The 14,426-nt window shown below is 59.1% G+C and overlaps 1 protein-coding gene across 1 annotated transcript in view; it reads left to right on the top strand.

The window, feature by feature from the left end:
• The window catches only part of MED27 (mediator complex subunit 27), a 133,303-nt gene that overhangs the window by 45,487 nt on the left and 73,390 nt on the right, over nucleotides 1-14,426 (top strand). Inside the window, exon 3 of the mRNA XM_056132928.1 lies at nucleotides 4,027-4,157. Within this exon, the coding sequence (XP_055988903.1) occupies nucleotides 4,027-4,157 (131 nt within the window). The remainder of the gene's footprint in view (nucleotides 1-4,026; nucleotides 4,158-14,426) is intronic.

Raw genomic sequence — 14,426 nt, 5'->3', positions numbered from 1 at the left:
GGCAGGAGAGGCCAGCAGGGCCGTAGCCAGTTGCGGGGGGTGAGGCCTGCTCAGACCCTCAGCCTGGATGCCTGCGTGTCGTCTGCTGGGGGCTGTCCGTGGTCACTTTCAAAGCCAGCAGCGTTGGCGTCGCATCTCCTTCCTCCCCCTCTTCGGATTGGAACAACCGAGCCCCTGCCCCCCCCCCCGGAAGGAGCGGGGGTGGGGGGCAGCTTTGCGCATGCCCTGTCGTTTCATGCCCCTTGGATCTGGTTCAGTGCAGGTTCTGGAAAGACCTGGGCTGGGGAGGACAGGCTCCTTAGCCCTGGCTGGAGGCTGGGGGGCACTGCCCATCTCAGCTCATGGCTGCGAGCCTCCCGGCTTCCTGAGTGAGCTTCTAGGGCCATTCTGGCTTCCTGCTGGACCGGAGCAGAGCAGGGGGCTCCTTGGGGAGGGGACTGTGCCGACCGCAGCTGCTCCCCACCCCTGGGTGCTCGCCTATTACCAAAGCAGCAGCCGGGAAAAAACAGGATCGCGTTTTCCTGACACTTCAGCCTGCGTTTCCCCCAGATAAATACGGGTCATTATGGTTTCCCGGGGAGTGAGATGGTCAGTGGACACGGTAGGAAGGAAGACCTGAAGCTTGAGAGCGGACCAGACCAGTCATGGGCTAGTCTTAGAGAAGTTTGGATGGATCGAGAGTGGTCGTGGAACCCAAGGGCGTGGTCTCAGAAACCGGTGGACAGGCAGGGAAACAATGCTTCCCACGGCCGAGGGAGGGGCACTTGGCCAGCCGGCTGGCGGCCTTCCCCTTCTTGCACCCAGTGCCGTGTGCCAGGCTCAGGCAGAGACGGTTCCCTCCCCTCCCCTTCAGTTTTCCTCAAGCTGGTTAGTGCAGAAACGATCTTGGATAGCAAAATCCCATCAGAACTTTTGCTAGGTTGCTTTGTGAACGAGGGTTGGTTTCCCCGCCGCAGACATTTGGAGTGGAGTGTGTTTATTGAAGTATATTTTTATAGAAAATATTACAGAACCTGTACTTGAAACTTATGGCAACGTTTTGGGGAGTGAGATGTTCTTCATGTTCATCTGCGGATCGGCTCGGAACTCCCTTCTGTTGCTTAGAACCATTGGCTGAGCGAGCGTTTTCCAGGACTCTCGGCTCGGCTGTGCTTCATGGAACCGAGTCTTCGGCGCGTGAATAATGCATCGGTTCAGTTGGACGGGAGCTGCCCGTCACTTTTATTAACTTTGACCTTTCCCCCATTACAGAGATGGTTGGGTAAATATTTAATGACCCCTTGTAGATCCTGACAGTCGGACCCATGTTCCCGGAAGCCGGGAGAATGTAGCTGATCAGCCACTGCCTCTGGTCACCTCAAGTCGGCCTTCTGGGTCAGGGGGCTTTGGGGCCAGGGCCTGGACGGCCGGCAGTGTCCAGGCCGGTGGGGCGGCCCCAGAGCCCACTTCGAGATGGCCCACGGTGAGCACCCCGCCCTGGGCAGAGCGGGAGGGTGCCAGGGAACCCAGCGCCATCCTGCCCGGGAGAGGGACTCTTCTCCCCGAGAGCCAGCAGGCAGGAGGGACGCCGGGAGGGCCGGTGCAGATGGGAGGGGCTCGCTGGAGGGCCGGTGGCCTCGGGGCCCTGCCAAGCCCTCTCCCTTCCATTCGAGAAGGCCCCACGCAAATTGCTCTCATTGCAGAATCTGGAGGGGCAGATCGAAACCCAAGTAGCTGACGTTCTGAAACATTGTCTTTCAAACTTGTCCTGTCCCTCGCTCCCATCGATTTCCCATTTAAGAAACCTGTAGGAGAAAAACAAATCTGAGCAGAATTCATGGGGCTAAGATGACTTGTTAGAGGCAGCGCCGCCCCCGCCCCCCGGAGGAGAACTCCGTTTTTATTATGAATGTGATGTGTCTTTGTCTCGTCTCGTGCGGCCAGAAGGCTCCCTCAGCAAGTTGACCGAGTAAATCAAGAGCCTCTTAAAAAGCAATACGGGCGCCCCGAGCGCGTCCACGCCGCCTCGCTGGCCACCAGCTGGCCTCACCTTTATGGCCATTTTCAAGGAGCAGATCCTGTCGATGGGTTCTGTTTTCTTTCGCGCTGTCTGTGTGGCCGGAGGTGGGGCCGTTTATTTTGACGCCTTCTGCCCCTTGAATCCAGGCCCCGCCCCCCACGACGCTGTCTCCTCCGGCCCGAGAGCGGGCGCACGGCTGACTGCAGAGGACAGGCTGGGCCTCGAAGGAGCGTTTTGAAGGGAAATTGATTGAGAGCTTCAGAAGGAATTGTTATATGTATGTTCGGTTCCTTCTAAGTAAACATTTGAAAGACCTTGCTTAATTTGCGGAGGGAGGGGGAACCATATTGGGTGTTAGAAATGATCTCAGTCTGAAACTCAGAGCTTGGCATTTTCACACTGCAGCGTTTTATTTACATCTGTTCAAAAATCGGGAGAGCTTTCAAGGGTAACTTTATTACAGAGAGATTGATGACAACTCACGATGGCAAACGCTGAAGTATGGGACTGTCACATGCCAGGTGGACGCTCGGCGGTGTTTGGGGAGAGAATGACGAGATGTATTTTCAGTAAGATCCTGGTGGTCAGACTTGGGGGTGAGTGTGGGACACTGAGGGTGTCAGGGCCCGGGGGCCTGCATGCTCCCGACGTGCTGGACCCTGTGGGGGTCTCCAGGCACATGCTCTTCAGAAACCACCAGGCGGGCCCCGCTGAAATGTGAGCATCGAATTTTCTGTTCATGATAGCTCAGTGAGGTGGAATTTAAAAGAACTTTAAAAAAAAATAATTTATTTTTGTTTGGGGGCCGCATCCAGCGTGCTCACAGCTTGTTCCTGGCTCTGTGCTCAGGGATCACTCCTGGTGGGACTCAGGAGACCGTTGGGCTGCCAGGATTTGAGCCTGGGTCAATCGCGTGCCAGGCAAGTGCCCCGAAGGTGGGATTCTTAGACAGTCCTATCGGGTGTCGAAGCAGCAGTGAGACTTCTCTCTCTCAGTCAGAAGGGAATGCTTTCCCCGGAAGACCTCAGGCAAGGAGTCCGGGCCCTGAGGGCTCTGACGTGTGCTGCATCCCTACCCCCACCCTCCCACCCCCGCCAAGGTTCCAGGGCGAGCCTCTGCCTGCTCCTGCAGCGAGCGCTCAGCCGTCGGGCACCGGGTGCGGGGCCCCCTGGACTGTGTGCGGCCCAGCCTCGGTTTGGTGTGTAAGTGACACCAAGCTCTGTCTCACTGCTCCCAGACTGGAGTCCGGGGTTCCTCATACGCAAGGCAGGACAGCTGCCTGAGCGCCCCCAGCAGGTTGGTTTAAGGACAGTCTCTGGTTCTGCTTATGAAAATGTCTTGGGCTTTAATAAGCTGGAGCAATAGCGCAGCGGGTAGGGCGTTTGCCTTGCACGCGGCTGACCCGGGTTCGATTCCCAGCATCCCATAGGGTCCCCTGAGCACTGCCAGGGGTAATTCCTGAGTGCAGAGCCAGGAGTAACCCCTGTGCATCGCCAGGTGTGACCCAAAAAGAAAAAAAAAAGTCGTGCCTTTCCAGAAAGAATCTCTAAAGAAAAATGAGTGAAAATTACCCCAAGTAGTTTTGATTACGCCGGTAACATTTGGGAACCTCTCTGACTGACCGTTGGCGTTGGCGGTCGCTTCTCGCTCTCTGCTTGTGTTACCACCTTTCCATCGTCCCTTCCTCTCCGGGGCCTTGGTTCTCTGACCCAGCTGAAGGTTGTGCTGTCTTCCCAGTGGAGTCCGTTCCCCAGTTGTCGGCACGTCGCGGGGCTGTAGGCGGGGCCCGGGTAACAGCGGGACGCAGGTTTCTCTTCTGCTCGTGCATTATCTGCATGGAGTGCATTCCTTGACGCGAGTAAAATGGTAGCTCTGTTGGGAATGAGGTAGACTGTGCATGTGTGTGCGTATGTGTGTGTGTGCGTGTGTGCGCGCGCGCATACGGGTGTGGGGCTGGGGGCGCTCTAGAACAGGTGCTGTCGGTGCGAGCCTCATGCCCGGCCTCATCAGCCCTTCCTCTCTTGCAGCTGCAGTACCACGCAGGCCTGGCGTCTGGCTTGCTGAATCAGCAGTCCCTGAAGCGCTCGGCCAACCAGATGGGAGTGTCGGCGAAACGGAGGCCCAAGGCTCAGCCCACCACGCTCGTCCTGCCGCCCCAGTGAGTAAGGCTGCCCAGGGGCGCCGGGCCGGGTCTGTCGCCGCAGTCGCTGCTCTCCCGAGGCTGGCGCGTGCCTCGTGTCCGTAGGGGCTGTGGCTTGTGTGTGACCTTTCCAGCTGAGTTTGCTGGGACGGCCACCGGGGTCAAGGCAGGAGCTGTGGCTCTGGCATCTTCTCTCAGGCACATGGCGAGATGGCGAGACTGCTCTCTCCCACGGGAGGGACGAGGTGTCCTAAAGTGGTGTGCAAGTCACACCATGTGGCTGCACTTGGCCAAGCCAGGGAGCCCCGCCCCCAGAACCCCCAGGGATCCTGCTGAGGGTGCACCCCCCACCCCAAGTTGAACCCTCCAGCCTCTGCGAGCCAGTTCCTCGGCCCTCGCTGACTCCATCTGTGGGACTCTCATGCTCTTTGCTTGCTTTGGGGGATTCGGGGGCTGCTTCCGGCTCTGCACTCGGAGCTCATTCCTGGCAGTGCTCAGGGTTCCTGTGGTGCCTGCACAGTGCTCGGCCCCGTGGGTGGTTTTGTGTCCTGTGTTCGCTCGTCCGGGGCTTGGGCCTTTCCTTCCGAGAACTCGGTGTGGCCCTTTGCTCTGCCCTAGTCCATGAGTTTGTTTCCACGCAGGGTTATTTTGCACCAAAAGCCCGCTGGTGGGGACCGGGCTGATAGGGTCAAATGGGAGATGCCCACGTGCTCTGCCCACTGGGTGCTGGCCCCAAGGTTTGGCCCTGCCTTCCTGTCACTCCCCACCCTCTCGTCTCTATCCTCGGTCATAGCTCCAGCCCAGAGGTGCCTCTGCAGGCAGGACTCGGTGGCCTGCCTCTGCACAGGGTCAGAACTCACTTTAGATTTGCAAATATTTGAGATTAGCAGAAGCGATGGCTGTTTGATCAGCTCACGGGGAGCCCGTCCAGCACCATCGCACCTCCAGAGGTGACATGGGGTGATGACATGAGGCGGAGCCACAGAGCCGAGACTCCTGGGTCCTTTCCTGTCGCTGTGGCCCCAGGCCACCCTGCCGGGATTTCTGGGTTTCCTTCCCAGCCGCTCTGGCACACCGGGTGAGTGCGGCCACTCCGGATCCCAGAGCCCCGAGCATGTCGTCCCGTTCTCCCCCCGCTCCCCCCCCCCCCCCCCCCCCCCCCCGTCAGCAGTGAGCAGCCCACGCGCTGCCCGCCACTCCGCCGTGTGGATCTGGTCATGCCGCGCATCCCCACCCAGAGTGCTTGGGAGCCGTGTGGCTGGGAGGACATGCTGCTTTCCCGCGTAGGCCGTGGGCCACGGCAGGAGCCCGTTTCTGCTGGCCCCGCAGGCTGCAGCCAGAACGTCTTCGTTGCGGTTCTCCTGACAAAAGTCGGCTCTCGGCCCATCTGTTCACCATTTGTTGATTTGCATTGGCTCGAAACCTGTTTACAGGTGACATGCGAGCATGAGGACACTCAGGAACTATTCTAGGCACTGAGGCAGTCAACAGACTCTGTTCTCATGCCAGGGAATAAAAAGAGAAAGAAAGAGGTTCACAACTGTCATTATAAATTTATAATAAGTCCCTCAAAATACCGAGTTTCAAAGAGGAAAGCGGCTCCTGTGTCCAAGAATAAGGCATGGAAATGATTTCCTATAGTCGGCCGCTGGTTTCCTGTGAGAGTTGATGCCTACCTTTGACATCACAGAGGGCCTGGCTCGAACTCTTGTCTAAGAAGCAGCTCGTGGTTCTGAAAAGCAGCCGTTGAGTTTTATTGAACACGTACTATGTGCCACTTCCTGTGCCACATGTGGGGGAGAGAAACACCCCTAACTGGATTTTAGAAATAGGCTGCAGTGAGGGTGTGGATTGAAAATGAAGACAAGACAGGGAATGTTTACGTGATGTGCGTCGTTAAACACAATGAACAACCCCCTCCAAATACCGTAACGTGGTTCTGCATCAGATCCTGGGATCGCCACCTTACACATTAAGGTGACCTCATTCAGTCTCTGGAATACTTACATCTGCATTTTAATTAGCCATGTATGGTTTATTCTGTAGAAGACGAGCAGCTAAAAACTTGATTGTAAGCGTGCTGTGACCATAAGGAGAGCCACTGAGGAAACCCTCGAGCTCCCTTGTGAAACGCCACCTTCTGTCTCCTGGTGGCTGTGTACCAGAGTGGTTTCATGTTTAGTAAGGTTGTGTTTTCAACTTGGCAGGTGGTCAGAGTCCCTGAAGGCCGCTCCTGGCTCTGGGCACTATGTGTCGGACCCAGGCTGCTGGGGACAGGACGCCGAGTCGGTCGAGCGGGCGTGGCTGGCAGCGCTGGCCGGGATCTGCAGGGCTTGTCCCGGACGCTGGTCTCTGAGGGCAGGCAGTGCTCGGAGATTCCTCCCCAGAGCCTCGCGCATGGCCCTGCAGGCTGTCCAGGGCTCCTGTCCCTCCAGGTGACACGGCCAGGCCGTTCCTTGTTGTCACTGCCCTCTGAAGACAGTGACGTCCCGACCGAGTGCCGAATCGGGAGTGCCCGGGTCACGTGGGAGGTCCTCGACGTCAGAGTCTCTAATGAAGAGAGACGCTGGCCAGAAGGAGCTGGAGGCCGCCCTTTGCCGTCGCCCTGCCGGGGGTTGGAGGGGCAGGGTGCAACATTGGCCTTTAGGGGGCTCTGGGTAGAGCCCAGAGGAAAAGGCACTGGCAGCACCAGCACCCCCTTTGGCTCAGCGGCCCCCGGCCTCTTGCACGGCCCGCCAGAGATGGTGCCTTGACTCGGCGCCTGCCTGCCAACTCCAAGAAGATTGTTCCCCTGCCCCGAGTGGCCTCCCCTCCCTCTGGCCTCCTCTCCCAGACTGTCCACAGACCCCTGTGCCCAGACCGGCTTGGCAGGAAAGGCGGGAGGTCCGTCCAAGTGTCCCGTCTCCCAGTGGGCGTCCTCACTGAGATCAGTCTGGCACATGGCAGCTTGGTCGCAAGGCTGCAGCCCTGGAGCTGAGGAGCAGAGCTGGGCTGTGGCCCGTCACCCTCGTGGGCCCCTTCTCAGTGGCTCTTCCTGCCACACCATCAGCAGTTCCCTTCCCGGGAATTCCATTACATGCCACCACGGTCACCCCCGGCTGCCCCCTCAGGACATGTCACGGTCACCCCAGCCATCCCCTAGGGACACATCACGGTCACCCCATCTGTCCCCTAGGGACACGTCTCAGTCACCCCAGCCATCCCCCGTGGGACACGCTCTCGCGGCCCCTTCTCGGCCGGCATGTTTCTCGGCCGCCCCAACTTCTGGTCTCTCTCCCTGTCCCCCAGTTCTGTTCTTCCGGAAGCCCCTGGAAACATCCTCTCCTCAGCGCTGCTCTTTCTCATGCCGAGGTTTCAGAGACTCCTGACAGTGTCCTCAAGGTTCTGGGCACCTCCTGGTCTCTGCTGTCCCAGAGGCGGCAGGGAACAGCATCCAGCGGGCAGGCGGGCTTGGTGCCGTCAGCCGGAAGGGTGCACGGGGGTTCTCCTGCTGACCGGCCTGGCTCCCAGACACGCAGAAAACACCGCGTCATTCCTCGAAAGGCGCCCGGTGACTCAGCCACCGTGACACCAGCAGGCCTGAGAGCCCGGTGCGTGCTGGAGGGAGGGGGCCGAGCTCCCTGGGCTTCCAGCCTGAGCCGAGGATCGCGGCTTTCCCAACCCTCAGCCGCTACACGGGGGTCCTGCTCTGCGTGGCCGGGCACCGCCTCATGCCGCCCAGGCGCTTCTTTGCAGGGACCTAATTTTCTTCGTGGTGCCTTGGGCCTGCCTCTGCCTCCTGAGGCGCTGGCTGGTCTGTAGAGAGTAGAATTTGGTTATAAGTTGATAAGTTGATATTAAATCCTTCAGCTTGCATGATGATCGGCGCCTCGAACGAGGGTATTTGACATCTCTTTTTATTGTTTATTGTGCCTCTGAGCAAAGAGGCATCGACGAATCCTGGAGTGGGGAGCAGGGCGGCTCCTGGCCAGACGCTGCCCCTCCCCTCCCCCGGCCCCTGGTTCTGGGGGTGGCCGTCACCCAGGCCCGCCTGCCCTGGCCCCGGGCAGGGAACAGCGCAAGGACGCTCGCTATTTCTGAGGTCCCGGCAGGAAACGGAGAACTTGGCGGCTCCTAAGTTTCCCGGGTTTGGGGGGAAAAAAAGTCATGAAAACTTGGGTAGAAATTCACCAAGTCCCTCTTTCCCGACTGGCAAGTATTAAGTAACAATATTCATTAAATACCACTGAGAGACTGTGTAATAAAGAAATAATCCTCGGACTCGATGGCTCTGACTCTCCAGAAGAGTGGAAATTGAGAATCTAATTAAAGATTAAAACATTGTTTGCATTCTAGAACATGGCGAGGTCTCCGCCTCCATTGCGGGACCGCATTAATAAGGAAGAGATCAGTTTGCAATAAGCCGCGCTGCCAAGGCTCGGTTATTAACACCCGCCGCGCTGAAGCGGGCCCGCCCGGTGCCGCTCCCTGATCCTGCAGTCTGGCCGGGCACCGCCTCGGCTCAGGAAGCGAGACCAGTCCTGGTCCTGCGTGGGGACGCGCCTCTCACCCGAGGCCACCTGACCATGGTCTCCATGCCACCAGCAAAGTGCCTCCCATCTTTTCCTTCCGGCCGGCTCCCTGGGCAGGGGTGCGGCCACTGGCCGGGGCGCTGCGCAGGGGAGGAGCTGGTGCCCGCAGCCTCTCTCACACCCCAGCCCTGCCTGAGTGGCTATAAAGGTTTAACTGCTCGAGTATCACTTCATCTTCTCCCCTGGCGTTTTTGTTGCTATCGGCAGTTTGTTGATTTTCAGTTTTATTTGCCTTGAAATGGGCCCGGGCGGTGCTTGGAGGCCAAGGCCGTGGGCGCAGCTGCCCTCTGGGCGCAGGCTCGCCCCTGCTTCTCCCACACCCTGCAGCCCCCCCTTAGGCGCCGGAAGCACCGTGTGTATCGGCCTCGGTTTCCCCTGGCTTCACTTGGTGACTCCACAAGGACTGGCCACTGCCTCTTCCCCGGGGTCTGAATGCCAGGGAGTGTCCCCTCGGTGCTGGAGAGCATGGCCAGTGGGCGCGTGTCCACTGGTCAAAAAAACGCCTGTCATTCGATTCCTTTCGGCCGACTCCTGGGCAGAGGCGCAGGGGCTGGCCAGGGCTAACTCCTGGTGGCTGGGCCAGGTGTGAGAGGGAAGGGGCCGGCCGCAGACCCGCGGTCCTCTATGTCTCTGTGAGCAGGCGAGGGCAGCCTGGCCGCGAGTGAGCAGAGAGGTCAGGGACCTTCATAGCTGTTTGGGAGATAATCGTTTCCTGTTGCTTATCTTTGATCCCCTCTCTCTGGGCCAGACTCGGAGAAGTGGACGAGGAATTCCTCATAAATATTAATGTGCAGATGCGTCTACGGAGAGTAAAAATTGGACATTCTGTTTTCAGTGCTCCACGTCCCTGTGCTCCATTAGCATCGGTGGTACGAGACGCAAGGGCCCCGCGTGGACAGCTAACGGCCGCTGCTCCGAAGCCCTGTCACACTTCGGGGGGAGAGAGAGTCACCAGAGTGACCGCTGCCGTCCTCCCCTTCTGTCCCTTTCTCTCCCTCTCTCTTGTTCCCTCCCTCTTCCCTCCCCCTTCCCCACCCCTCCCCCGTGTAGTTTATTAGTGACCTGTAACTGTGGGCCCAGGAAGTCCCAGCTCACAGCGTCGTCAGTGTTCCTGGAGCCTGTCCGTCCCCTCCGCAGGGAACCCGTGGTGCTCCCAGCGCAGTGTGCGTGTGTCAGGCACAAGTGGGAGCTCTGAGAGCTTTTTCTCAATGTGAACCCAGGCTGTGGTGGTCCCGCCCCCTGCCAGTCCTCATTCATGGTCGGTCCAGGGGGGGTCTTGAATAATTCAGCATGAGAACCTCTTCTTAGCCCGATTGTGTATTTCTGGCTCCGCCAGACATTGGATGTGCCAACTCCAGTTTTGCTTAGCGTGGCAAAAGCCAGGCCCTGTCTTTTGGGGTGGTATGTGGCGGGGGGTGAGGGGCAGAGTCCGGCCCCCATGAAGCTCTGAGCTCAGGGCTGCTGGTCCTGGGGCGGAGGACTGAGACCAGGCCCTACTCTGAGGACAGCCTGACCCCAGGGTGGGCAGGTAATAGTGGCCCCGCCAGCCAGGTTTGGGGGGTCCTCGGCTGGAGGTGAGGGGCTCAAGGCTTCACTCCCACGCCTGACCTCCCATCAGCCCGGGCGGGGGGCCCTGGCCGGCCAGAGCTTCAAGGGGTGCCCGGGACCGGCCTATTGGCAGCAAGGTCCCTGGGGGGGATCACTCTGCTGGGGGGCGCATGTAGGCCGGGCTGGTGGGGTCTGGGAAACAGCTGCCGGGGCGGGGGGGGGGGGTCTCTAAGATGAGGGGGAGAGAACCGGGCAGGACTTCCGGGCCCAAGGCTGCAGAGCAGACCCTCCGGCGCTGAGAAGGCGAGTGGGGTGGGCGCCAGCCCGACAGCCCCGGGCCAGCACTGCGGGCCCTCGACTTCCCCGGGGACGGGCGTCTGCTGACGGGGCACTTCCTGCGCATATGCCCTTATTCTTAGCCAGGGCTTGGTGTAGTGAAGTTCGGCTCTCCGAGTGTACTGCTTTGTCATCGTGGACACTTGGCTAAGCCTTTCTGTCCATCAGAAGCTCCTGATTTAATTCCTGCAGCTCTCGTTCTGCTTTGGTTCTTTACTGCCCTATTATTTATTTTCTGATTTACTTTATAGCAGACAGGGTTGGCCTTCTTTCCTTGCAACTTCATTACTTTGATTCGTTTTTTGTCTTTTTGATGTGATTCTTGGGACTCACGGCCACGCCGCCCCCCCCCCCCCCCCCCCCCCCGGCCCCTGCAGCTTCCCTTCCCAGGAGCTTGTTTGGGGACGTACAAGAAGAGTCATTAATTGCACCTGGGCAAAGCTGTATCAGCAGCGCATATGGGAATCGCAACCCTGTCAGCGGAGCCTCCAGGGCGCAGGTCCGGGACGTGCTCGTGGCCTGCCCTCTGTTCCACGTGCCCTGAGATGCCCATTGCTGCCCGCCCCATCCCAGGCAGCCTCAGCTTCTCTGGTCACTGTAAATACGCGAGCTGCAGCTCCAGACGCGTAAACCTCAGAAGCATCGATCTGTGTTCTTTTTTTTGAAAAGTGTGCATCTTAAATTCAGCCTAATTATTTTGAGGTTCATTTATGTCATTTCATAAGCCAGTAGTTCCTTTATTGCCATGTAATATTCCATTGACCAGACATACTGCCTTCCGTTTAGCTGTTCTTCTGTGGCTGGAGTTCCCGGGTGTTGACTAGCGCATTAAACGGCCAACCTCCCCATTCATGGCCAAGCTTTTGTTAGACGTTTGCCGTTAGTTTTCGTGGCAGATGAGACCAGGCGCATGATGTCCGTTGCACCCAGTGGGTGGGGCTGTGGTGCCGGGTGCGGACTCAGAGTTCACGCTCGCTGGGCACACATTCTGCCGCGCGCACTGTCTCCCCAGCACTGTCCCCTCACTTGCCAACTGTTTCCCGGAGAGTGACGGTGTCATTTCACATTGACCCGGGAGATTCGGAGTTTGTCCCAGCCCCATCACCTGGTAGTGATAGTCGGTTTCTTATTTTTGGTTTTGGGGCCACACCTGGCTATGCTTGAGGGTTCCTCCTGGGTCTGCACTCAGAGGTTGCTCCTGGCGAGGCGTGGTAGACCCTATGGGATGCTGGGGATCGAACCGTGGTAAATCACGTGCAAGGCAAACGCCAAGTGAGGCTCAAGGGGTCTGGGAACCCCTCCTGGCGTTTCTCGGCCTCCCTGGCCGGTGGCTCAATGCCAGGCCCGCAGGTAGGGCGCTGCTTTGGCTCTGCAGGGACACAATGACTAGGCCCAGGGCCACCAGGACAAAACCTGGTGGTGCTTGGGGGATGCCGGGGGGCGTTGGGTGCTGGGGACAAAACAGGGGCTGGACACTGGTGAGGTCCATGCCGCTAACACCTGGGCAGTCTGACATTTGACTGTTTCTCGGGTTTTAGTGATAACTCATCTCTGTGGGGTTCTTGCCGTGCCCAGCAGTGCTAAGGCTCCCTCCTGGCGGGGCGCGGGCATCAACCTGGGGCTTTGGTTTCTCTCGAGCCCCTTTGAGAACTGTCTGATGATGTTGAAGTGCCCAGCCTCGCCCAGCGCCCACATGCTGTGTGTTGCTTGGGGGAGACCCTTTGGTGCCCACCGTGTGCCCAGCATCCCGCCAGTTGCCCCAGAGCCCCCCAGGGACCGGCATCTGGGGTGCGGAGGTGTGACCGTCGGTGGGACCTCAGGACAGACGGCAGCCCTGCCTCTCCCCACTGTGGGTCGGAGCCAGGGCCGAGCTTTGCTTGCTGGGTCGGGGCCAACGCCCGCCTGCGGGACCGCAGACCCTTGCTGGGTCTTTGACCCATGGATGTCATGCTGTCCTCAGAGAGGGGCTCGCAGTGGTGGACACATCTTCCCTTAAGGACGGGAGCCCTGCGGAGACCATGAAGAGGTCCTGGCTAGCCCTGGGACTGGCGAGGCTCCCCGGGGACGGATGCCGAGCGCAGTGGCCCCTGCCCGCCCCCCGAGACTAGGTCAGAAGTCTCGTGTGTTCCCAGTAAAAGTTGAGTTTCTGTGTGTCCTGTTGTGTGTCCAGATACAGCCACCGTGAAGGGTGTTCCTTACCGGGTGCAAAAAGGATGAGGGGTAGGCTGGGCTGGAGAGTGGGGCAGACTGAGGCCTGGGGCAAATGAGGTCACTGGGGGCGAACCCCAAGCCCCAGCCCCCAGCCCGCCTTCTCCTCCCACCGACCCCTCCACTTACTACCGGCATGCGGGGGGTGGGGGGGCGCTTTGCTGTAAGCCTCCAGTCTCTGTTCGGGGGGCTTATTTCTGATTGAGCGCACCTCTGATGTAACAGTGTCCAGGGACCAGTGACAAATGCATGTGTGAGCCTGCGCACACACACGTGCACACACACATACACACACGAGATACATAGACACACATCACACAAAAACATACACGTGTGCACATACACACAAACACACGTGTACAAACACACAGACACACAAAGACACAAACATTCACACAGACACACATACATGCCTGCTCCCGTGGGGCGCCGGTCAGGGCTGCCCTCTGCCAGGCGGCAGGTCTCGGCTGCTCCTGCGCTTAAGTGTAGGGCTGGGAGAAGTGGGGGAGAGCCGAGAGCTCAGAGATCGCTGTCTCTCCGGGCTCTCTGGCTTCCCGGGACGGGGCTTGGCTGGCCGTCGCGGGGTCCTGCCCACCCGTACCCAGCAGGGCAGGGCCGGCCTCACACTGTGCCCTGTGCACACCTGGCCGGGAAGCCCAGCAGTGCTTCCGCCATCCTGACTGGCGACGCGGAGATAGGAACCTCAGAGAGCAGCGTGGTCCCTGCCCTGGCCGGTCACCCTGCAGGTGCCCCTGCTTGGGCTCGCAGAGGGCTGACAGGTGGGCCAGAGGCTTCTGTCCTGCGGGCAGGCAGCTGTCGCCCCTGGAGTCTGTCCTCATGGCCGCAGCCCCCCGTGCCTCTCCCCCGACTCGGTGCCTTTTGTGCCGCACACCCCCGTCACGCACCCCCGGCCAGGAGAGTGGATTCCCGCAGGAAGTGGGCAGCGGAGAATAAAATATGGCAGAGTCCCCAGACCATCTTCTGAAAAGCTCCATTCACGAGCGTTTTTGGTGAATGACTTGGCTGGTAATAATTAATGAATCCAAGACAGTGAAAAATCTGTGAGTTCCTTCCTGAGCCTTCCAGAAAAAATTAAATTTCACTCCATGTGTTTTGTGTTAAGTGTGTTTTTATTGCATTTTAATTTTGAAAATTAGGATTTATCTGGAGTGCGGTGCCTTAGAACAGGAAGATGATGATGGATGCTTCTAGTTTCCAGGGCGACTGTTTGAGCCTCTGGCCTGTGGATCCAGACGGGGATGAAACTCGTGCTCGGGAGAAACCAGTGCTCGGAGAATGTCTGTGCCCCTGTGGCATCTGGCCCGGAGCTTTGCGGGATGTGGGTGGCCTAAGGGCCAGAGGGGCTGTTGTTTCTGAGTCTCTCCTGGCTCCACTTGGGGGACCCTGTGGGATGCCAGGGACCTGGCCCAGGACGGCCATGTGCAAGGCAAGCACCCTCCCCACAGTGCTTTCCGGAGGGGCTCTGGTCTCTGATGGTTGAAAGTTGGACCACGGCCGGCTGTGAGCTCTTGACAGCGGGCGGCCAGTGACCCGGGGCTGTGGTGGTGGCTCTGCCTCTTGACAGGCTGCCCGAGGCGGGCTCACAGGCTCTTCTCTCAGCACC

This window comes from Sorex fumeus, unplaced genomic scaffold (genome assembly GCF_029834395.1).
Source record: "Sorex fumeus unplaced genomic scaffold, SorFum_2.1 ptg000095l, whole genome shotgun sequence".
Lineage (NCBI taxonomy): Eukaryota > Metazoa > Chordata > Mammalia > Eulipotyphla > Soricidae > Sorex > Sorex fumeus.
This window is presented reverse-complemented; position numbering and strand designations above follow the sequence as displayed.